Below are 26,280 nucleotides of genomic sequence, written 5' to 3'. Positions count from 1 at the left end.
CTTTTATTATAATTCGTCTTTCTTTCAAATTTTAAAAAATTTCTTGTACATTTTGAAATCATAATTAAAAAATCAATATCTAAATGATCTGATTAAATAGTGCTCCTTAAACGGTATATTTAGCAATTAATTACCTCTCAAAAAATAAGCATTTTCAATAATCGAAGACATTCAGATTTTTGCAAATTTCCTTTTGTTTTTTAATAAATAAAATATTTGATGCAGAAATCAATGTTTTGAATTCTAGCACATACTGTGTTTATTTTGGCCTAGAGCTTGGAGTACCCCGAAGTTATTTGAATATCCCTCTTCCCTGACTTCAGTTAATCATCATTCATTATGATCTCAGGTGATAGGTGTAGTCTTTTTCAGTTGTACAGTACAAGTAACTCTCAAATACAAGAACACACCAATTTTAATACAGTAAGTAACGTCTTTATTTCTGCTCATGTTTTTCCCGTTTTATCAATATATAGTATGTATATATAAACTACATGATCAAATAAAAAATAATCTTACCAACGCTACAAACAGCAATGGAACTGTTCTACCTTTTATTTTGTTGTTACTCGTTTGACCATTTCTGTGGTAATGGTAAGTTTGTATCTGTAGTTCGGTTTTGGATTTGGGCCACTAATTTTACTGTATGTGTTTGTAATTGTTAAATATATATGTAGTTTGATTAACAATTTAAACGGTAGTGTACTTAATACTAGAGACAAATACAAAGGTTATCACTTGAGTACGTCTAACAAGCTACTCATTTTCACTTTTCACTACGAACTAAATTCATAAACTATATGTATAAGGGGGTGTATATATATGCGATATATATGGATGTATATATATTGTATGCACTACGGTTATTTCCGATTTGATCATTTACTGCTGGTATTTGTGTCTATGTGCTATAACTAGAGTCGGTTGAGAAATTCAACGATTTGGCAAACAGTTCACACAACTACTTCCTAGCCATCAAGTGTATGGATAATACATCATATGGGTTTATATACGAGCAGTATATTGAACTGAGGTCAGGTCGACTGCCTCAGTCAGGGGTCCAGATGGGGATCTTTGCATAGAAACTTGTGAAATCCGTGGGCTAACCTAATCAAGTATCCGTTATTCGCTATTCGTTATAATAAATATTCGTAGTTATACAGTTGAGTTGAGTTTAGAACTATAAGTTTGCTAAGCCACAATAAAGTTTACACTACTCGTACTTTATCCTTCCAATTCACTTAGTATTCATATTCGTATTCGTACAAAAATGCATGGCACCCATGGGGAACAGAGTTCGTTGAGCAAGTTACCTTAAAACACAACACTACACATAACTTACAGGCTAAGACTTAAGACTAAACTTTGATTTGCATTTCATGTAATCGTTTCCTTCGAGACAGCTTTTCGCTTATGGGCCAGAAACAGAGCTCGAGCCGATCACTCACACATCAATTAAATACATTCAATACATTTTTTAAATAAAAGGCAACTCATGAACATTTTGTTTATCGTTTTTGGCAACACAGTTAGCTCTCCAAAGCTTAGATCCACAGCGGACCAATGGTTTGCACAATTATGTCGAGTACATCTTGGCGACCCATTTCCTTCAGGATCTGCAGGAGAGCCATGACTGTGTGGGAGACAGAGCTGGAACTGGAACCATTGGCCACTGCATTGTTGTTGGCACGACACTCGAACAGGTTCAGTATTTGCTCGGTGGGTGAAGGCTTGGTGGCGAAGTATGCAATGTACCTATCTGTGCTCAGTTTCTTGGCAAGTAGTCGCCAATCCCGCTCATCTGCCCGCGGTGGATCCAGGGCAGCGCAGATCAGACGCTTCGTGGCATGCGGCAGCTGGACGAAGTCCATCACACAACTCTCGTTCACATAGTTGCCTTGTCTGTCTATGGAAATGGTGGTGTTGGTGGTGGACCCCAGCTCTTCCAGCGAAGCGCCCAGCTGCGATGTCTGTGCTGGAATGCTGAACGTGTGCACCATGTGAGCGAAGTCGTCCAAGTCCTCTGCACTACTCGACTGCACAAAGTCCACACAGAGGGTCTGTTGCTCCTGCCGGCGTATGCTGAACTCACAGTGCAGGATGGAGTTGTTGCTCAAGATGTGCTGGTAGGGTATGGCATGTTCGTAGAGAGGCGATGGCTCCGTCGCATCAATACAGCGAACACGGATGTTGAGGTTGAGGCTGTTCAGCACAAAAGCAAAAGGTGCACTCTCGCCCATGAAGGTGCCGCCCAGCTTAGACTCCACATTCGCGCAGAGGTCCTTGCTGTTGGGAAAGTCCTTGACCACGTAGATTCGAAGGCTGCTGTTCAAACTGCTGGGCGTGCTCTGACTAAAGGCGAGCAGCTTCATCTTGATGGCGGGCTGTTGGATGCGCGGCTCGGCCACTACAGCGAAGTGACCCAACTGCTCGGTCATGATGTAGACATGAGTGGGCTCCAGCTGGACGAACATGGGCGTGTTGATGGTCTCCTCACCCACCGAGACAGCCCGTCGCCAACTGACATTCAGATCGTCGTGCTCGCTGTCCGCATGATAGATATGGACATGCCATTGCTCCGGCGCCATCAGGCAGTGGGGAATCTTCAGGATAACCGGTTTTACAAAGCTGTAGTTACGGGGCGCACTGTGCACCACGCTACTGCAGAGCAGGGAGCTGTCTGTGGCGCAGGCAATGCGACTGCACTCATCGCTGAGCAGCATCAGGGAAACGTGCTTCTTCAGATGCTTGCCAATGGCCAGCTCAGGCACAAAGAGTAGCAGCTCCCCCCCATAGAGCCGCAGCTGGCCGCCACTACTGCTGAGAAGTTCGTAGGTGGTGCTTTTGGAGGCAGACAGCAACGACAGCTTTGCATTCATGTCGAAGGTTGAGTTGGCTGTCGATAGTACAATACATTCGGATTAGAAGAGATTTTCAATATCAATCGCCCGGAGCTCAATACTTACAGGTGTCTGCTGTTGACGACTCGCCTGTTTCCGACAAATAGTCAGCACTCAGATCATCGATGGGATTTGTGTAGCTGCAGGCAAAAGGAAGGCTTCAGTTACAAAAGCAAATCAGGATGGGGCTGTAACTTACTTAGCTGCCAGATTAGGCACATCGTAGTGATGTTCGGCCACACCCACTCCGCCCACATGCACATGCTCGCCGGGCAGGTAACGATGTCCCGGATTGACATAATCGTACCCACAATTGGCCGCCTCAATGTGCATTCGCATCTCCTTCTTATCAACAACGCCCGGCATATAATCTCCATCCATAACTGTAAACGGAAAGATATTTGAAATGCAAAAAAAAAGGCAGCACTCGTCAGCCGTCAGCAAACAAATTGTAACTTCGCATAGTGGTCAAAAAGAGAGACAAAATTAAACAAACTCTAATGTATAACACAGGATGTCCCAACAGAAAAAATTTATAGAGATTAACAATAAATATACAAACTGGAGATAAAATAAATTGGAGATATGCTGATCAAACCATTGCCCCTACAAATGTTTTTAAATATATTTTATGCTTTATAGATTAAAAAAAAAATGAAATAAACTCGTCCTTTCTCGGACCTAGGAGAATCTGGATGCCAACTTTGGTTATTCTAGCTTTTATAGTGTCTGAGATCCTTGCGTTCATCCAGACGGACAGACGGACGGACATGTCTAGATCGATTTCTCTCGTCATGCTGATTCAGAACGCCTTTATGGGGTCGGAGATGCTTCCTTCTGCATGTTACATACACAAACCTAATATACCCTTTTTACCCTACGGGTACAGGGTATAAAAATACAATATACATATCAACTAAAAAGCTAGTTGCTTCAACTAAGGATATTGTTTTCAAATCTTTTCAAAATTCCAAACGTAAGTGAAACCTTTAGATTACTGGTCTTAATAAATATCGTTAGTGCGTGAGGATTAACGACCGTTACTCTTATCTAATCTTAAGAGTGAGTATTTCTTAAATTTGTTAACATCTTTTAAGTTAAATGAATTTAACATTTTTAAAGAATTTCAAAACCGACCACTCCTCTAAAAAATAATCACACCTAAAATGGGAAGTCACTGATATTTAGAAAATATAGGAAATAAGTTGTTTTTACTGATCTTATTGGTCACTGTGCGAAAGCCATTTTTAGTTTCCGTTGCCATTTCAATTTCCATCTCCACACCCATTTGGTGCTGGGCTGGTACTTACCTGAGCGCGCCATATTGTAGTGGGGATTTGCGCGTATTCCACGCCGAGCACAGCAGATTAGAGCAGCGCCAAAGGCGAAGCACACGGCCGTGATGAAAGCGAGACCCAAGTAGAGCGTCCAATCGAAGTCTGTGCAAGAAAATGGCAAGCAAACAAAAGTTTTAGCAAGGCTGGCAATACGTTTGAGTAGTTAGCAAGGGCTGAGAATGTGGGATAGTGGTATAGTGGGGGACAAAAATGCTGATTTTGGTTTTTAATATACACTTTGGGCAACCCACATTTGAGCAGCAGGCTCAGGATTGCAGACAAACGCACACAACCCCACCGAAACGACAACTTCACTGCATACTTTCGGCAATACGAGTACGAGACGCTGTCATTGAACAGGAAGAACAAAAATACTGGACTGGGGGCCGCCTTGCCAATCTCAATCTTTGTCTTTTGTATTAAAAAATTTTTTTCTTCTGCGTAAATCCACACCCCTAGCCCCAGTGTTTCTGGTGTCCCCGCTATGCAAAGCACACACACACACACGCACAGATGTACACACATCTATGTATATATGTATATAGTCGTAGATATCTGGAAAGTTGAGTCAAGCAAAGCAAACGCGGTCGCATCCTCGTCCACATCACCATCAATCCCAAGCAACCATGCGTATCCGTATCTGCGCTGTATATGTCTGTATTTAATGTTTTATGTTTGTTCGTACGACCAACTCCCCCCACCGCGCCCATGCGCTTGACGGTCCGTCTGTCTGTCTGTCTGTTGGTCGGTCGTCTATTTCGCATTATTGTGTGCGCCGCGCCGCCGACGCCGCCGCTGCCGGCCCCCCGTCATGAGCCGACCGTCAGCGCCATTGTTGCGCTGCTTGTTTCCGTCTCTCTGATTGTTGATGTTGTTGCTGTTGCTGTTCTTGTTGCCGCTGTTGTTGTTGTCATTGTTGGTGGCGCTGTTAGTGACTGGTTGGCGATGCTCCTTCTGCCGCCGCCTGCCGCCTGCTGCCTGCCAGCTTGTTGATGGAGGTTTCGCTGGCGAAAAGGAATCGCTGCAGCGCAAGGAATTACTCTGTATATATTATGATTATTATACAATATGTACAGCCAAACACATAAGCACCCACACACACACTCACACACACAGAGATGCTGAGAGGGAACGCATTATACAATGTACTATGTATGAAATGAGCAATTATATTCGCTGTAAATCAACGACAGCACTGCCTCAGCAGCATCGGAAGCGTTGCCCCCCAAACTTTTTTATTATTTTTATTTTTGTTCAGCTAGCAGTCGCTTTCATTTTCCACGCTCTTTTCTCTTCTCTGCACTTCTTTTTACTTTTTACTTTTTTATTATACATTCAGAGTTGGCTCGTTGTGCACGCTGATTTTTTAGAATCCTGCATGGGACATCAAAAGCGTATTTGTCATAGCTTACTGCCTGCTGAGGGGAATTCGAAGGACTCGAAATCGGGATGCTGGGGGTGTGCTAAGAGATTAGTTGAGTTTGGAGAGGGAGGCCACTGTAGTAGGTGGCCCACAACAATGACCAGATAATAAACCATAAACTGTTTCCTGCAGCCCTACGTTGAGTGAGGCCCCAGGGATATACAAAGCAGAATTGCATCCGCTTTGAAGACAAACGCAATAAAATTGAAAATAAGCCAAAAAAAGCTTTATAGCAGTGTGGTGCTGAGCTGTGACCCAAGTGTCACTCTTCATTTGGTCATGGCTAACTTTTCAGCAACAATCAAATGCGCATACAAATAAAAATCCCAAATAGGCCAAAATCATGTGCAAATGGCATTCCCAACTCCTTTTTGATCCCTTCAATTACACACTGTGACAGTCATATAATTGATCCACAGGGACCGCAGTCGTTGACGAGCCGCTCAGCCCAAACTATTTGAGTTGGGTCGGTTGAACGCACTTCACACACCCTTCCCCTTGCCCTTCTACGCAGTCATCTAACCAATTCACCAATCCACCCACACACCCGCAAGCCCACGCAGAAATCGCACCAGACAGCAACAATGACACGTGAGGGTGTTGGAATGGGCAGAGTAGTCATCGTGTAGGAGGGAAGTGTACAGTCAAATTACATGCGGAAATGCACTGAAAAATTAATGAGCTTCAAATTGATGTTCTACAAGCTCTTATTAGAGTAATAGTTGTAGAATTAATATTCCTAAAATGTAGAGGAAGATTTCCCAAAATAGTGACAGTTTCAGTAAATATTTCCGTTTCTGAATTCGAACATTTATTTAATGTGGAATCAAAATTAGACTGCATTTCGAAAATCAATTGTTTCAAAAAATTCGTCGCGAAGCTTGATTTCCAATTATGTCATTATGTGCTTTTTTAACAAAATAACTCTACCAACGTTCTAGTTTTGGAAAAGTCAACTAATTCAATTCCGTAGTAATTCATTCTAAAAAGTGCGATTTTAATATCAAATGTAAGTTAATAATTATTACGTCTGAGGCTATACCATTCATTAGAAAAAGAAACAATAAACATGTTGTGTTCTATTTATTGAAAGCCAGCTCAATATTATGACTTTGTTTATAAATGAATTTTCAAATCATCATAGCTGGGATCCATAACTTTTAGAACTCAAGACTCGATAGCAAGGATATGTTTTAAGATCTATATGGACTTCTTAAATTGCTTTTATGTTCACTTTGCCTATTTTTCAGGCTTGAACTCAGATATAATAGAGATGCCGTGGTAAGGTATATACGATCTGTATACGATTTTCCAAATGCTATACGCATAACTAATTTGGTGAGCTTTATCGTTTCGATTATTTATCAGTTATGGCACAGAAATACAAGTAGTCTTTAAAGCGACATGCCTCGTTTCTTATAGGGTAAACCTGTTTACACAGCCCAACTTTTATGCTGACGTCTTCCCCAATACCGCCTGTCTAATTATGTGGCAAGGCGTACTGCGCTCAGACTGAAGAGCCGGGGCCAGAGCTAAAGCTAAAGCTGCCCCCTTCCAACTACGAAATGGTGCTTAAGCCGTGTACCCCAAAAGAGGAAGCTGCGATTGATTTGCGACCCTTCGATGTGTTCGGGGGATGGCTGCTGTTGTTGCTGCTTAGGCGGCTTCTACTTCTGCTGCAGCAGACAAACAAGTGCAGAATGAAGGGCTTTTCTTGGTCTGTCTGTCCCTGCCGATGTATGTATTTCCTTTCTTTCTGTTCTATCCTCTGCCATTATACTTTTTTTGGGCTCAAACAAAATGCACTTGGTTAATTTCCCATTGTGACAATCAGTGCTGAGTGCCCGGCTTTTGTGTCACTCGCATGGTAGAGAGCCTGTCTATATACTTGTATGTATGTATGTATGTATGCGTCTATTTGTATGGCTGTGTTTGTCCCCACAGTGATTGTTATTGTTGTCAAACTGTCTACTTTGTTGCTGTTGTGTGCTGTCAGAAACACACACGCACACACACACTCAAACTCCCACTCACCATCCTTGCCAATTTGACACTGCTCTCCACGGCATTCGGCCGTTTGTATGTCCTTTCCGCTGCAGAGTGATTTGCCATATCCTGTGCCGCCAACGTTGATACCCAAAGTGCCGCTGCCATTGCCATCGCCACCCACACCACTACTTCCGGCACCGCTGCTGCTGCTGCCACTCAGCGCCGCGGCGCCCACTCCAAGCAATTCTCCAGTCTCATCTGCCACATCGCCCCCGACCGCTACGCCATTTGTGACGCATTTTCTGCGACGCACTTGAATGCATTCCGCGGAGCAAATGCTCCAATCGCTCCACGCTGACCATCGCGCAACTGAAAGCAGAGAGAAGCAAGTGGTTTAGAAATCAAAAGTCATATTAACGTGATTTAGCACAATCCCCTCCAGCATCTGACACTGACGGACTGTGGTCCGTATTGTAAGGCTGGTTCAATAAAATTCGGATTTAATGACTCCCTTCCAGGCCCTCTCTCACGTTTTTTGAAAAAACTTGTTTCAAACTAAACTTTTCGTGGCATTGGTTTATTGTTTTATGGCGATTTTCTTAAATGTCCAAAGTACGCATCCTTTTGCTCTTAGCGGCCTTTCATCTAAAACAAACTTTGTTGTACCAATCATTCCTATGATATAGAGCTCCGATGAAAATTTAATTTAATTTTAGTATGCGATATAGAACTAGCAGACGTTAGAGTTCCTTAAGATATCTTTATAACCCAACAAGTATCCTACTAAGTTATTCCACCGACTGGTCCTATGGCACTCTGCGATTGGATAAGACAAGTCTACATATTAAGTTTTGATGTCATTAGCTCTTATGTTAAAAAAGCTGTCGGTTCTGATACAGGACGTCCATAGATACGGACGGACAGACATGGCTATATTGATTCGTCTGATCACTGATCACATACATATACTATATATCATACATTTTCTATATGTGCCCTTTTGGCTTAGGGTATTCAAATAATGTTGTTCAAAATAACAAATTCAAGAATTCCTATGTAAATAGCGATGAAGGATTTATGAGTAGGAGTATATATTCAGACTAGTGAAATTTAAGTTAAAGTAAAATACATATATGAGATCAGCTCTCGAAAATATGTGATACGCTTTCTCATTTTTAATAAGTTGTTTTTTATTTTAAAAACTTTGTAAATTATTATTAATTCTGCTAAAACTGATTTTCCTCATTTGGAAGCCCTGACTAATTTGTGCCTGTTTCTTAATGATGTTATCAATTAATTCATTTAGCTACTCTTATAGATCTGATTATATCGTTTCGCGCAGCTAGAAAACAAAATGTTCTACAATTTCGTAAGTTTTGTGAAATCAAAGAATGTTCTTCAGACTTGCAGGATTAATAAAATTATCAGGTTTCTATAACATTTTGTTAAGCACAACTCACGCACTCATCGCATTTTGATTGTACATGCAATACAAGTTGTTGGGTTCTATAGAGGGCGACAGATTTTCAGCCACTAATTATGTTTTAAGTGAATATGAAAATCCAGGAATGACTTCGTCTTAGAGTACTCAGCCACACTGTATAATGTAACCTATTTTTCACATAAATCACAGAAGGAGCAGCATGGACGAACAGCGGGAATGTGGCCAAAGGCGAATGGGAGAGGGGCAGTAAATTGAAATCGCGGACACTTTATGGTGCTGCCATTAGATTTTATAGCGCTGCCCTTCTAATAGATACGAACGATTATGGCACCTTTGAACTAACTGCTGCTGCTCTGGCTATCCCAGCTATTTGAATGTGTCATAATTTATGGCAAGTATTCATATATCCATGCAGCCATGTAGGAATGCAGGATGGAGGCAGTTGCCTCTGGGGAGCAAATAAACTGAAGCTGAACCAAAGCGTTCCCACAATATTTAACAGCATCGCATCCCGCACCACCGCTCCCTCAACTGGCCCCCAAAACGCTAGAAATGTACGCCGTCACTGTCGATTTTTCGTGTATGTAGATATATATGTATTTGTATGTATGTACATGTGGTTGTGTTTGTAGTCAGTTTTGTGGGGAAAAGTGATTGTCATTTTAATGCTTTTCTATTTTCGCATTTTCATTTCCATTTTTGTGTGTGTTTTTTCTCTCCACGCTGCAGCAGGCTTGTAAGTCCGAAAACTAAACAAAAAGCCCAAAATGTTGCCTATGCTATGCTCCGGTTGTTGTTGTTGTTGTTGTTTAGGTTTGATGTATGCCTATGCCGAGGCACACACATATATCGGCATTTGCCACTTCCTGTTTTCACAACATACTCGTAAAACCACCCCCGTAATGGCAAGAACAACAATTTCTTCGCCCCATCCTCATCATCATTGGCAGCAGTCGCCTTGGCTTTTAGTTGGTTGCCTTTGCCCTCGTCCTGTCCACATATCGCATCCCTAGACATCCGCACAAGGGTAGCCGTCGTCGCCAGTTGGAGTCGACCAGACTGTTGCATGAATCAGAGAGCGTAAATCGTGGTAAGTGATTTTTAAATCGCTACAATGACGTCATTTGGACGCCCAAAAATAAGTCAGTCACTCAGTCAGTTAGTGAGTTGCGATAAAGGAAGACAAGCGATTGCCATTGCCCATGAATGACTCGAACTGCTGCATCCTCCCACCACTCCATGGGGCTCAGTTTAACGCAATTGTTTATTGAATTGTTAAGCCACCCCGTTCCTGGCCATTCACTATTCACAAATTTGACTGCCTCTGCCTTGTTAGACATTAAAGTTTAACGGCACGTTCACAATGTCATATTGAAGCCCGACCTCTGCCGCCAACCCGACTTCGATCCAAAGCGTCTCCAGCTTTGGCGAAGCCTTTCAACAAAAATGCACATTGTCAGGCTTTCGTGTCAACTTACTGCGCTTACTCGACGAAATGTCAAATCCATCAGCGCTCACAATTTGAGTGTCCTCTGTTGTTGTCGACATCATCGCCAGCGTCGTCAGCGTCAGCGTCAGCGTCGCAGGAGCACACCATCCAGGCATAATGAAAAGCCGATGTAGGCGTGGCATTGGTAGGCAACCAGAGCAATACGTTGACACGGTGCCATGGGGATGAAAAGTCCCACGAAGACGTACAGAAGCGTAAATGGAGATGAAAAAAAGAAACCGAAGCAAAATTTAAAATTAATTTTATGACACACTTTTTTCATAGGAAACAAGTACTATGAGTGCAGCAACCAGTCAGCACTCTCGACAATATGGTGCGCTACAACGAAGGGCGCAGCATCAGCGTTTTTATACAACTGCTTCTTAAGTACCAACTATCTCATTACTATACTTACATTGAGGGACAAACAAAAGTCGGGTTTGTTAATTAAATACTGCAATTACGCAATAATAGGAGAGCTTCCTTTTCATATCCTGCACTTTAAATTCGAAGAGTACCAGACATTTTCTATATTCAAGTTCGATTAAATATGTTGGAATCAATGTATTTTCATTTTTTTTTTTTAAACTAATAAATGTATTTTTCAAAGTTATCTAAATTTTTCAACTCAATGAATTAAGCAAATTTAAATTGATTTTTGAATTTGAAATATTCAATCGAAACGCAATCAATCGAAACGGAACAAAAAAAAGTTCTTGTTGTGTGTTTTCCATGTAAAAACTTGTTACATCCAGAAAGTAAAGAGTCAGTAAGCCCAATTATTGGGTAACACGACGAATTGATATCGTGATCGATATCTTTCGATTATCTGTATTAATCACTTAAGCTCCCACTATTTTCAATTAATCTCTATCACCTTTTAAAAGCTGTTCTTACTATATAGTAGCAGCTCAGACCAATTTATCAGATACATTTCATATTGTTTAAGCAGTCTGTGTTAAGACATTGAGAAACTTATTGTCATAATTATAGGTTCAACATAGTCAACTAAAAGAATTGAAAAATGTACACGTTTAGGCAGTCCACAAAAAGGAATCCATTAATTCTATGGAATTAAAAATGGAGTTGATATTTGTTCATCTTTTCCCCGATCTCTTGCATAATTTTAATGACAAAGCAGTTTGCAAATAAATTTAGTCGAAAATTTAAGAGGTTACATTCTTGTGTTCCTGGTCCTCGGACCAGCTTTTTAATGGGTCAAAAATATGTGCTAAATTTTAAAACAACATTCTAAGTAGTACCTCCAAACTTTTCTCGGCTCAGTGTCGGCTTTTCCCTACTTTTATCGAATTTAAGTGTCACAATTCATTTCATTTTAAACGTGCCTTACTTTTTCTCTTCATTGCTCTGGAACAAGCTTGGTTAGAAAAAGGATCTCCTGCAGAGTATTAATGACGGAAGAGTCTAAAACACAGTTTGAAAAACCTCAACTGTAATACATTTTTGGTACAATTTCGGGTTGTTTTCCTTCTCTCAGTGATACTTTGAAATATAGTAAGTAAGTACACTATAAATGTCACATTTATTTTCACAGCACTAATATGCCCTATTTGAGTAAGTGTTTTGGAGGCACCCACACAGCACCCAATATATAGAACTGAAGGACCGCCCGAGCCACCCCGACTCGAGTATTGCTGCGATTCTTTTTCAGTGGCAACAGCCCCCCACTCCCGCTCCCACTACCCATCCCAGTTCGTTCCATTTTGCGCTTGTCTGTCAACAATTGCTCATTGCTGTGCCCGCTGTGCGTTTGTATGGTTGTACGTAAGAGTGTGCGTTAGAGTGTGTTTGTGTGTGTGTATATGTGTGGGTACTACAATACAATGCAATACAATAAATTTACATGAATAAAAGTGAAGAGTCTCAAACACATGCCGCCCGTGCGTCTGTCAAAAAGACCGCCTCCACTCCCGTTGCTGTTTCTGCTCCACCCCCCCCCCCCCCCCCCCCCGCCCAAAACGTCCGTTCGTGCTTTCGCCGGGGTCCGTTCATTTGTCCCCTCATCCCTCGTCCCCTTGTCAGCATTTAGTCAGCCCTGCAGGCACTGCCATCTCTATTGCCCATCCTCGCACGTCCCATCCCATCCCATCCCGTCCCGTCCCGTCCCAATCTATCCATCTATATGCGTGTAAGTATGTAGAGAGATCTCTGTCGTCGCTTCGACGGCAGCTGCCGTTCGATGCGTGTTTAAAAGTGAAGCACGCAGTGCTCACTCATTTTTTTCCTCGTTTTCGAATTCGTAACGCCTCTTGAACTTTCGCCGTGCTGTGTGCTTGGCTGGGTCGTGGTTGGCCATGGCGTTGCCTTTGTGTCGCCTGGTGTGAAAAATGTGCGCAGTTCGGCGGTTCGGTATTGCCTTGGGGCAATTGGGAGGGATGGCAGACGCAGGTGAGGTTGGCGCTACGGGGCTACTAGAGAATTGGAGAACTGGTTTTGCCGTAAATGGCATTTAAATTGACAATTCTGTTACTGGTGCTTCAATTACCGGCAACATTTTAAAGTTGCACCAAGTGGTGTACCACATTTTGTGGGTGCTTCTCAACATCACTCTTAGCCTCTACCCTCTACTTCTACCTCTACCTTACTGTTGAATGCGGTCAGCTATTACGTACCTGGACAGGCAGCACAATCGACGGACTTCTGTATATGCGGGCCCACACATTGCGACCCACCATTCAATGGCATCGGGTTGGTGCAGGTGCGTGTTCGCTTCCGACCCTGTCCCCCCTGGCGACTCGGTTTCCCAGCGCATTTGCACTCGCTCCAAGGACTCCAGGCACTCCAGCCACCGTTAACTGTTGGCGAATAAAATGAAAACAAAAATTCGCATGAGTTTTTTCTCTTTTTCTGCTGTTGTTGCTTTTGTTGCTGTTGTGCTCTGTGGCTGACCGCACTGACCATAGACAATGAGCACTGCCGAATCGGAGAGTCGCCTGCCCGCCACATTCTCCGCACTGCAACTGTAGTTGGCCATGTCCTGCAGCGCCACCTGCCGGAACGTCAGAGTGCCCCCGGCGACGGTTATGGTTGGGTCGCCTTCACCCGTTATGGGCGCATTGTTCTTGTGCCACGTAACTTTTGGCTCGGGAAAGCCGCCCGGCGATTCGCAATGCAGTTCCGCCCGACTGCCCAACTCGATGCGCAGCGATGTGGGCGACTGATTAAAGGACTTGCGTATGTCTGAAAGATAGTCAAACAGAGAGTGTTATTTGCAAAAGGTATACTATAGTTATGGTTTTAAAGACAATAATACATTTAAAACGAGTGCATCAAAGTTTTAATTACACTATAGCTAGTCTCTAACCAAAATTACACTCAGTATCTCTTTCAGAGGACAAATATGGGCTTTTGTATAAGTACTTAAACAATTAACTGATGAATAAATAAATGTAATCTGTGTTGGGTTTAAGCAAATCGGAATTTGTAATTAGCAAGTTAAAGCATAGTTAGACGACTTGTATTAACTAAATAAACCCTAATAATTTGTTTTCTTTAAGCTTCAAAATATTGCAAAATATTAATTGGTTAACCTGACTTAAATACTCTATATATATGAAGTTTTTTGATCCAGGTTTTCAATTTGATGAGTTAAATTATGATGAATTAAATTATTTTGATTACATCAATGAATTTTAAAAGCTTAAAAAAAACAAATACATTATGTAAAGCAAGGCCTATTTAAAACTATCCTACATGTAGATTTTAGTTTTATTTTATCTTGCTTTTTTCTGAATGGTATATCTGGAAAATCAGAAATCTAATACTCACTGCTCTGTTTGTTAACCGTTTATAGTTTACTCTTGTAAGTATATTTCCCGAATGCTATAGTAGAAATCACAGTAATTAATTATCTACATCCACTACTCAAACTTTCTAGATTTGTTAAATCTTCTCCTATATATTAACCTTTTAAGAACTTTTGCCTAAATGTACTCGCATGTCTTACTATAAATGCAATCTGGTAGGGTGCAGAGATTAATGTATTTATTAAAATATTAGGATACTTGTTCTTTGCCTTTACGAAAATTCAGCGTTCAATATCTCTCCGATTTAGGTTCTTCATGCAAAAAGATACAATATAATATAATAGATCTTAATCTTAAATCTATTATGATCTATAAGGATAGTTGAATTTTTAATCCTCTTCCGAGTTAGTTACTTACATGCAATGTGCACTGTGGCCGCCTGGCTCTTGACAACGCCACGTGATGACCACGCCTGGCACTCGCACTTGAAGGGACCCTTTCCAAAGTACTCGTCGACAAGATCGCGATGGATGGTAGCGGTCACCTCCTCCACATGCACTCCGGTGTGCGGATCGACATGCTTGTCGTGCGTTGATGGCGGCGGTTGGGAGCTGCCGCTGCATTTGAAGTGCAACTGCAGGGCATGAGAGGCCTTGCATTTGAGGACCGCTGGTCGATTTTTGACCACGAACACACTCTCTGGCTCGCTTAGAAATATGGGCAGCGTATTGCTGGCCTCGCCACCATTAAGCTTGCCACCGTTAAACTCCTCCAGCAGAGTCCCACTGGCCCGTCCCTCAAACTCTGAGCTACGGAATTTGGTGGCATCCTCACTGCTGTTCGAAGCCAAATCTTGGGTTGGGCGCTGGGGCTGTGGCTGTGGCGCACTATCTTCTGTGACTGCATTCCGCTGACGCTGATCGGCACCATTTAAGCTCAGATCCAGGTCCTCACGATAGACATCGTGGCTGGCAAAAGGTGCAATGGCGGTCAACGGATCAATCATGTCTTCCACAGACATGCTGCCGCTATAATCAGCTTGTGGGAGGGACAGAGTGAGTGGCAGGGGCAGCGGCAGAGGCAGCTGCTCCTTGGCCAACAACGGCCATATTAATTGTAGGTTCACAATAAGTACAATCACATTTCCGGCTGTATTAATCACCGACGCCGACGACGACGACATGCTCCTAGCTATTATTGTAGGTGCTGTTGTTTTGTCGGTGCTCTCGTCTTGGCTCGTCGTAAATATTTTTCGTTGTCACTTTGCTTTATCACTCAGACGCACGTCGTTGTCTTGTCCTGCGTTTCCTGTACAATGCAGCACCTGCGACCCTTGTCTGCGTCTCGACTCTGGCTGCAGGCATCAGCATTAGCATTAGCTCGTTGTCGTTATTGTTGTTGTTTGCTTGCTGACGTGGTAGAAGCGATCTGAAATGCGAGATAAGAAATGCCTTTAAATAGCTTTCATTACAAATACGAAAAAGTCCTGCCGGACATCAGTTTGTCCAAGCCATTCAGTCTTCATATCTTTGCCATGCATACGCCAAAGACAATGTGACATTTATAACCATCAAGTGTGAATAATACTTATGATATGCTATGGCCAGAGCGACTATTCAATGCCCAACACTCGGCCTTTTCAATACCGGACCTTAAGCGTGTGGCTGCTGGCGATAATTGGCTTTTGATGATGAAAAGTTTGCGCATCATCAATCAGTGGCGCCACAACAGCTGCCTACAAATGGCCCCAAATGCCCAAACAGCTCAAATCAAACTGTGTAGCGCAGCAGTAGGTAGTTGGTTGTAGGTAGGTAGTAAGTGGTTAGTGCTTAGTGGTTAGGGGAGAGAAAACAGAAAACCACAAGTTACAAAATTTCTCATTTGTTATGCAAGTCATGCGTCAGGTTCTACGAATCGCTGGTACCTAATCGAAATATTAATAACAGGTAGGTAGACTAGGTATTTGTACTCGAATGCTCGAATGCTCGTATGCTCGTATGTATGCAGGGTCCATGCAATTCTCGGTTAGGCCAGGCCCATGTTGGAGTGGTGATGGGAGGGACGAGACCACTTTATGGGAATTGTGCCTCTTGTCTTTTGAAGTTATTAGTTGTTGAGTTGGGCAATCATTATAATGCCCAACTACTGTGCCTATCACTCAGGCGGCAGCACGACATCGTTCGACCCACCGTACCCTCCACTCCACTCCCCTCCACAACCGACCGTCCTCCATCCACGACCATTGAGTTTATGCGTTTGTCTTTGTAATTATGTATTAATCATGCATAAGTTTAAACTTCAACATGCGCACATTGTCTCGTACAAACACGTAACTATGTATAAATGCGTATAGATATTGCCTCGGGCCTGACATATCTTTGTGTCTGCGAGTGTCGTGCGTTTTTAATGCGCCGCCAGCGATTAAACGACAAAAAGCCAGGCCATTAAACATACATATAGTACATACTATACATCGAAGGCATAAAGAAAAAGAGGCGGTATGTAAATTTTGCGGAAACGCTGATATGTGAAATGTGATTATGATTAGGCCATGGCCCACACATCTACACAGTCCACACAGTAGTGGCCATTATGCGCGACCATCATAAAATATCGGGTAGTAAGAAATTAAAAGGAAATAATACATTTGATGGCCCTGCTGGATATTAGTCGGCGTTATCGCCATCCTATCCACATCCACAACCACTTCCACTCAGGCGTTGGTGTCGTCTTCGTTTTCGTTTTCGTCGTCATCGTCATCGTCACGACTGTCATTTCTTTTGGTTTAAGCGCCTTTTATGCGTAATTCAATTGGGTTTACAGGGTGCTTGTGGACACTTGAGTATCTGTCAATAATTTTTGTGAGTGTGTGCGTGTGTATGGGAGTGTGTGTAAGTGACCAGATTATAATACTATGTACTCGTATGTACTATGTATGTTTGAATGCGGCATTCCCGAGGGGAAATGCACACACATTTTGTTTGTGCGCATTCAATTATAGATGGATGTGGATATTGAAGTTCGTTTTGTTTTCGATTAGTCTAGACTCTAGACGTTTTGTTTGAAGGCGGCAGCCGACTATTGTATTTGCAAGGCAGCTTAACGAAATTCGATTTAAGCCAAAGATGCCAGCAGCAATCAATAATCGTATCTCAAATCCAGCTTAATTGGACATACATATATTTGGCACATCCAAAAAAAACATAAAATCCCATTCAAAATCAATTTAAAATAATTATTCTTATTGTCTGTCTAAAAAGTTTCTCTCTACACAGGGACACGTTGGACTGGAAACTAAGAAGCACTGTCTTACTTAGATTATTTAAAATATGTGTCTCTTTCTCTCTTTATGGGCCAGAAACAATTATAAGCAGGGCGATGGTTGAAATTTTAGGAGCACATTCCTCAACTACTATAATGCCAAGCTACTGCACGAAATTGCATTCCTAATTATATGTAATAAGATGTTTCCTGTCGTTTACCTCGCTGACTATATCATGAATAAAGATTTTGTAGTCAGTACTCCTATGAGACAGGTGAAAATATTATTGCCTTGTAAGAGATAATACTTAGAACAGATCATCCCTGGAGCTTTGATCTTAAGCGTTTTTGTGGACAATCTGGTAGAGATTCTCGACCATACCTTGCCACATTGACAATAGACATAAACTTTCCCCTTACTAGATCAGACGCTATCCTACAAAAGTGTTCTTGTTTTCCGATTTAAACTGATTTGAAACGAAATATATAAATTTATTGCAATCTAAACTAAAGTCGACAAAAAGGAAATCTTGAAGATTAAAGTACAACTACTTATATTCAGCTTCTCTAAGCAAAGGGTAGACTAATTAATTCAAGTATTCAAGATTTCATTTCTTTCTTCACTTTAGTTACATCACGATTTGCTTTATTATCGGTATATATAAGGATTCAAGTACAACTATATTCAGCTTCTGTAAAATCGTGATTTAGTCAATTATAAAATGCCCTTAAGTCAGCAAAAATGTATCTCTAAGCAAAGGGTAGACATAATTAATTCAAGTATTTAAGCCATCTCTCTGATGGGGATTAAAGTACGGCTTTTTTCTTTTTGATCGTTCGCTTTAGTCAAATCATGATTTGCTTTATTATCTGTACATATGTAACCTTTATACCTAAGTACAAATTTATTCACCATCATACAATACAACAGCGGCTCATCTGTGTTGTCGTTAACTTTAGTCGTGTCAGGGCATATTAATCAAAATATTGAACAACGATTGGGTCATAAAACCACAAAGAGAGCCAGACAGAGTGTTATCAGCGTTACACGAAGAATACATCATGTTGATGCATGTTTGTATTTTTTGTGCGTTTTAATAGATTTTTAATGAAGTAAAGTGGGCCAAATGGATTGTGTAAAACGCTTATCAGCTGCATTTCATTGTGCGCACTTGTAATCGAATGGATTTTATTTATTGAATACGAGAAGATATGGCGTCGGCAAAAAAGAAATACTTTGCATTGATTTTGGCACGCTGTCATGTCATGGAGTGGGCGAGGGCAAGGGCGGGGGTGGAACACAAAGAGCCACACACGCTTTTCAGATTTGTGGCAAGATATGCGAGATGGTTGCGTGTGCATATAATCATCGTCTATACATACATACATATATGTATGTATTATACTGTGTGTGCGGAGTAGAAGCAGTTCCGCTGAACTTTTTCATGATTTCTCAACTCCAGACTCTGGAGGAGCAGCAGTTTCAGCAGCATCAGCAGCACTTGCTATGCTTCCTAGTCACCACTCACTCAATACGCACGCATGAATGAATGGATGAAAGATTGCGATTGCGTGGGATAATCGGCGTCGCATTCAATTTAATTTCACAACTATTGCGGCAACGGCAGCCCTTCCTGCCATTTCATTTGAACAAAACGCGAGCACAAAACTTCCCAAAAGAAGAACCGACAAGTTCAGGCACGGATAGACGAATGTGCCGGGAGGGGAGCGGGAAGCGGGAGTCGGGGGCGGGGGCGGGGGCGGGGGCGGGGGCGGGGGCGGGGGCGGGGGGCGGGAGCTGTGACAGACAAACTCTGTCCAACAGACAATGCAAGAAAACAAGTGAGCATTCTATAAAATAATTGATGACTGACTGACTCAGTCTCTTGGCAGCAATAATTTTTATGTTTCTGGAGTACTCGCACACACACACACACACACACACAAGCGCGTGCGCCAGCACTCACACGCGTACGCAGGGGTGTAGCAGAGGGGATCATGTCGTGTAGTTGCCCCCACAAATGAAATTCATCTTCAGTTTTCTCTTCTTAAATATTACTTGGTACATCTGAAAAGTGTCCCTTAAAGCATTAGAGGAATTATATCTTTTGTATTCTATTTTCGATATAATTGGTTGGGCGACAATTATATTTGTAACAGAGCTTTGATCTTTAAATACTATATTTGACTTTAACAAACAGTACCTTTAACAGAAAGGATTGCTCGCCTAAACGTTAGATTTAATAATAGATATATGTACTTGTATAAGTTAGTTTAGTATTAAGTTAGGGTTAAGTCATTAAGTCTCATGGGTTTATTTGTATGATTTTTCCAACTTTACACTGTCGATTGTTGTTAACCATTTTTATTTCTCCATTTTGTTTAATTAAGTAGAAAAGGCTAAGCTGCCTGTACTCTTAACATTAAGATATCTTTACCTCACTTGTTAATTCATAATGTTTTTAAGAAATGTGAATGAAATTGAAATTAGCTATTTTGTATATAAAATGTTTGAAAAAAAAAAAAACCAACAAATAGCAATTATTGTATTTTTTCGATATAAGAAACTATTTCTCCAGGTATTTTAATGTTTCGATAGTGCCTCGAATAAGCTATAGAACGGAATTTACACAAAATGTATGTCAAAATATGGTCGAATATAGGAACATGTATGTGTGTACAATCAATAATATTTACCAATATTAGTTGCAAATGAAATTGCCAGTCTTATAATGATTAATTTATTTAGTTAAATGTGTGTTTATCCGGATTTATTTCCATTTTGCCATCTCAAATTCTACCTCCATTTTCGAAACATTGGATGAAATATTAAAAAACACATACCCTGAACTGCTTGTAATCGATTATTTATTTAACTTAATAAAAACTCACAAAAAAAACGAAACCCCCTAAATGAGATCTTGGCTACGCCTACGCGTGTACACACTAAAATCAAATGCCACTCGAAACGTAGTCAAAGAAACAGAGAAGAACAGCAGAGCAGAGAAAGAGCGACAGGCAAAGAGGCAGTTACTATGAGACGAAGAAGATGGGACTGAAGTGGATGTGGCGGCAGATGCCGTTGCTTCAATTGCGTGTGACTTTTGTGCTCCTCGCAGTGTGTGTGTGTGTGTGTGTGTGTGTGTGTGTGTATGTGTAGTTATGTGCTGTACAATCTGAACATCTGTAGCCCAAATGAAATCTTCAGAGCTCAAGGGACGATTGCTGGTTACTGTGGCAATCGCATGTCGCATGTGTATTTCACATGTTGCGCATTTTGCCCACACGAGCGACGACTTCAGCTCCACTGCCCCCTGCCTCTGCCTCAGTCCCTGCCCCACCCCCCTCCCCCTTCCCTTCTCAGCCTTAAAGCTGAAGCTATTGTGTTGCCTGCCTACGCGACTGTTGACTGCCTTTTCATTTCATTTGATTCCATTTTTTTTTTTTTTTTTTTGGGCAAACGCTTGTAATCAAACAATTAAAGATGATTTTAATTAATCTATTTATAAGCGACGTACGCTTGCCGTGTAGAAGAGATAGAGAGCTAGAGAGAGGGGAAGTCCAAACTACCCTCGTTGTGTGTGGGTATGGGTATGGGTTTGGTTACAGGAACGCCTTCATAACTGATCAAAATTAATATGACAAGGCATCGTCATCAACATCATGGTGGCAAGAACAAGCAGCACAACAATAACAACAACAATAACAGCAACAACAACTACTACAAACATCTTTAAATTAATTAAGTGTAATTGTAGCAGCATTAGAAACAAAAGCCTCAGCCATGAATTATTATTGCTGGCATTCCCGTATGCTTGCATGTATGTCCATATATACATATGTACGAGTATCTACAAGATACAATACAATAGATACACTCAACATACATATGTATACGTCTAGTGTGTACGAGTATGTGTATAATAAGCAAATTATTTATTATGCCATCAGTTAAGTAAGTAGCACAAATGCATCCAAGCGCGCTCGATGCCAGCAGCTGAATCTTATCATTTGTATCTTATTAGAAAAGTTTCATCATCGGTTGGATCGTTCTCACAAAGTTGTGGCTGCTGCTGGTGGTCCGTTTTAACAAATGACCGCCGGCCATGCGGACTCGGATTCGTGACTTCAGTTTAGGGTTGTGGGGAGGAGGAATTGAGGAATTAGGGAAAGTTAGTTGTTGTGTTGAGCACAATTTGGCACAGTTAGGGACTAATTTATTGTGCTCCTGCTGATTGTTTCACTTAAGCTGCCAAAGTAATCGATAGGTGCCAGGTGTTGTGATGCGAAAACATTAAACAAGTTGCCATTTGTTGGAGGCTTAGTCAAACTTTTGCTCTCGTGGTATCTGCCACAGACAGCAGCAGCTGCGTAAGTCAAATTGGATTTGCTGATATAATGAGAGGAGAGTATTTAGGAGAGAATTAGAACGAGGGGGTCGGGAAAATTGAATCAGTGCTTTAATTATATAGCTTTATACTCATGAACTTAATGGCAGCAACCTTACGACCGATCTAATATTCTACTAATATTTGCACTTACATAAGACTCAAAACTTGTAGAAAGAAACCCAGCGATACATGCAGAATAGGCTGACAAATAAGGCCGACCTTCTGCCCACTAAGCAAAACAAGCTAATCAGATGGAATTCTTAAATATTCTACTGCATTTCTTCTGACACTGAAAATTCTTTAATGAGAACTAATCACGTTTAGTCGTATCCTGTTTCTCACAGCAAATAACTATCAAAATTCGTTTTAGCTTTAAAATGGAGTTCAATAGCATTTCTTGACGGACCAGGGTTATAAGAAATTGCGTTATCACAATGGACCAAATAAAGGTCTGACCTTCTAACCATGGCATTAGTTTTTGTTTAATTTTTTTGGTGAGTGAAAAAAGTTGTAATCATTGGAATGGAATCAATAGAATACTTAACTAAGAAACTTTTATTAGACAAACTTATAATAAACACGATCTAGACAAACCGCTCCCGCAATCATATTATTTATTAACGGTTCTTAGCGTTACTTATCTTTAAACTAATCGCAACAATTGTTGTATTTTTACATTAAAGTTAATTTGATTCTAATGAGAAAGAAACTGATCACTAATTGTAACTTTGTGCAACTTTTCTGAAGTAGAAGTTTGCAATATGTTCCCCCCTTGGACGAAACGTTTGCTTCTAAATCCATCTTCTAGCACAATCTAGGAATAAATAGATACAACATTTTTAAAAATTTTTGCAGAGAGATAGATAAACTATTGAACATTTAATCAGCGTTTTAAATACTCATTCCATGCAGACTAAGCCCACCTATATGGCGTACTCATGGTTTTCAATCTTTATTCTTATTATAATCCATTTCCCAATGCTAAATACGTTTGTTATTCGTTGGTTTTTTTCCCCCTACTCATAAGGTGAGGACTATGTCAATCTATTATATTCAAAACATTTTTAACATTTTAGCGAAATGGAAATTGAAATGCCTTTGCAATGACAGTCGGCTTAACTGTTGTTTTAAGTAGAGAGTTTCTATTGTTGATGCGATAACGGAAGCTCTAAACTATTCTTATAATATCTTTCATCTGATCGTATTTGTGTGCCTACAATTTTTCAGCATTAGACATGTTAATGCTCTTCCATTTTCTAGATACGCTTTCCCAACTCGCCAAGCCAAAATTTACGAGCGTTTCTTTTCTTTTTAGCTTATCGGCTACCTACTACCCCCTACCTTCGCCTTGCGACACAAAAGAGATGCCGAAATGTATATTTCTATCGATATGATCGGCAACTAATCCAATGTTAAGTCGCAGCCCATGAACCTGAATGCCCTGAATGGTCGCCACATGCATCTACATACTCGTATGTGTGTAGGTAGCCCAAGCCTTAAGACCGTGTGTTGTAACATACGTTCTGGGCCTGGGCATCTCATAATCTTCATCACATTGCATGGGCATTGCCTTTGCCCTCTGCAATGACAATTAATCACCGCAGGAGTCAAAGACGTTCGGCACCGTCCTATTTGGTTCCTGTGTCTGTAGTTCCTTCGCTCGCTCGTTCGTTCCCATGCCAATGGACTCAGGGATATTGACACTGAAGCCTAAAACCAAACCCTTGTTTGCTAAGCTAGCATTTTGGTCTGGCATTCGAACAACAGCTGTAAGTTTTCGAAATGCATAGTATATCGTACAACCCCTAAAATTATGATTAGTGCAGCCCATACATATATATAACATACAAGTATCTACATATAAATACATATGTATGAGGTATAAAGGGACTTGGACTTGGAAAGGGTAACGCGCGTAAATTGTTAAAAAAAAAAAGAAAGAAAGCAAAAACCCAAAGTGTGAGTCCAATAATTACGTGCATTTGTCACACATACACTCAAAAAAAAGGGTTCTATACTTTAGAAAATCACTCATAAAACTAAAATGAACTCTTTAACTCAGCAGAATTTACTAAGCTATTAAAATAAACCCAAATTAATTTTTAATTTGATCTACTATTAAGATACTATTTAAACTAAATTCTTTTATTATATGAAATAAAACAAATAAACCAAGTACTAAATAAAGTAAGTAGATGTATAAATTCTATAAAATAAATAACAAAATACATATGTATATACATATGTATGTCACAAACCAAAAATAGTATTTTGTTGCGGAAAGCAAAATAAATATTTAGGGTAAAAAAAATTCTACAATTCTAAACCGTTCTGATTGATTTTAGGAAATATTTATTTTCTTCCCAGATAAACTTGTCTTGGAATTTACAAACTGTCTTTCTTTTTTTTAGAAAAATCACTTTTGTTTTACAAATAAAAATTTGGCATTAGTAACGAAGCCTCCTGGTATTCAAAAGAGGTTTCTTAATCAAAGAATTAAATGATTAGTAGAACTTTTTGGGATTTAAAGAAATATATTTCTTGTAGCTCACCAAATATTTAGTGCCCTCAGTGGTATGTTAAATGCTATTTCAGGCAGTTGGTTTTTCCTGAGTGTACCCCGAGCCTGAGAATTATTTTGAACATTACTGCTGGTTTGTCAGTCAGTCACTCAGTCAGTCCCTCTGTCACTCAGTCTGTCTGTCGTCTGGCGCGTTATTTCGAAAGGCATCATTATATGCCAATTGGCAATTGTTTGTTACCCACTCGCAATCTACAGCGTTACATATTGGAGTGCAGTGGAGGGTTGGTAATTGCAACGCATTTGAATTTGAATATTTTGAATAACGGTAACATGCCCAAATTATAACTGTAATTGCATGGGAGCGCATTGTGGCATGTAAGCTATGCTGCTGCCATCTTTTATCAATGAATTAAGTGAGCCATACGTCGTCTCTAAATGTAATTCGAGTGCCGCACTCATTATGAGGGCCGCATGCCGCTTCCCTCGTCGCACCCCCGCCGAAGCGCGAAAACGAAAAAGCTGTTGGGCTTGTCCGTTGACAAGAAAAACAAAAATATACGAAAACAAATACAAATACTTGTGCACCATGCAGCAATCATAAAATAAAAAAAAAACAACAGCAAAATAAAAATACATGATGGCGTTCAAAAGGGCACGCTTTTCATAATAAACATTAGCGTTGGGCCCAAGCAGACGAAGCGCCTAGCTATGTGTGTTGTAGTTGTTGTTGCTGTTGCCACCACAGTGACATGGTCGCATGGTCCGTGGCCCGCTGTCTGTCGGTTTGTTTGTTTGTTTGTTTGCTTGTGCATTTGTGAATTGGTCGTCTTTAGTTACACTTGAATACGTTTTGTGAGTGTGAATGTGTAGTAGGTGTGTGTGTGCATGTGTGTTTGTTGCTGCCACTGCACTTCACCTACTTCGTTGCACTTTACTCGTACTTGTACTTAAAATAGAATTGCATACTTAGCGGCGCAGGAAGCGCTGTCACCAGCAACCAACCGCCTGTGCTTGTGCCTGTGCCTTTGTCTTTGTCTTAGGCCAGTGGCCAAGCAGGCAATTGTGGGGCTTATTATAACTAAACATGACAGCTACTTACGTGTTGTTGCTGCTGCTGTTGTTGTTGTTGTTGTTGCTGTCAATGCTGCTGCTGCTGCTGTTGCTATTGCTGTCTGCTGCAGTGCGGTCGTTGCTTTTATGTCCAAAACGGCGAGCCTACTTATAAGTAAACATGTATCCAGTTACATGCACCTTTTACTGCGTATCCTTTAGCGCACACAGACGTCTATGTATATATGTATGTATGCATGTACAGATATACTGTATACATGTGTGTGTATTCTTAGGACATCTGTAACCTTATCGCTCTTGTTTGAGTCTCAGTTTTTTGTTTGCGCCCCCCTTGTGGCTCTCATACCTTTCGGCCATGCAGCATATCAATATTTCATAGTTTTTCTATAGGCATATGTATGTATGTATGTATATGTGAATTTATGTGTGTGTGTGTGTGTATTTGTAGGCACACACAGCAATTTCCATTTATGCCTTTAAATTGTACACTTCACATAATGTTGCAACAAACACGCACACGCACAGCGCTCGAATATCCTGCTGGTTCTACTCACTGCTTTTATATTAAAGACAACATCAGCATCGCATCATCATCATCATCATCATCAATAAAATAGCGTCATTGTCGGCATTGACATTGCCTCACTCACACACTCTTACACACACAGACACGTGCAATTATGC

The 26,280-nt window shown here is 40.9% G+C and overlaps 1 protein-coding gene across 1 annotated transcript; it reads right to left on the bottom strand.

The window, feature by feature from the left end:
- Positions 1-433: 433 nt before the first annotated feature.
- Positions 434-26,280, bottom strand: LOC115632602 (netrin receptor unc-5). The gene is made up of 10 exons (XM_030529831.1): positions 25,625-26,280; positions 14,767-15,777; positions 13,502-13,783; positions 13,216-13,398; positions 10,572-10,625; positions 7,695-8,018; positions 4,211-4,339; positions 3,100-3,283; positions 2,967-3,040; positions 434-2,896 (listed from the first exon to the last, which is right to left on the bottom strand). The coding sequence occupies exons 2-10, from the start codon at positions 15,530-15,532 to the stop codon at positions 1,545-1,547; spliced, it is 3,348 nt and encodes a 1,115-aa protein (XP_030385691.1). The 5' UTR covers positions 15,533-15,777; positions 25,625-26,280; the 3' UTR covers positions 434-1,544.

Source organism: Scaptodrosophila lebanonensis, unplaced genomic scaffold, assembly GCF_003285725.1.
Source record: "Scaptodrosophila lebanonensis strain 11010-0011.00,11010-0021.00 unplaced genomic scaffold, SlebRS2 tig00000001-arrow-pilon, whole genome shotgun sequence".
Lineage (NCBI taxonomy): Eukaryota > Metazoa > Arthropoda > Insecta > Diptera > Drosophilidae > Scaptodrosophila > Scaptodrosophila lebanonensis.
The sequence above is the reverse complement of the archived record's forward strand: the minus strand, read 5'-3'. Positions and strand labels throughout refer to the sequence as shown.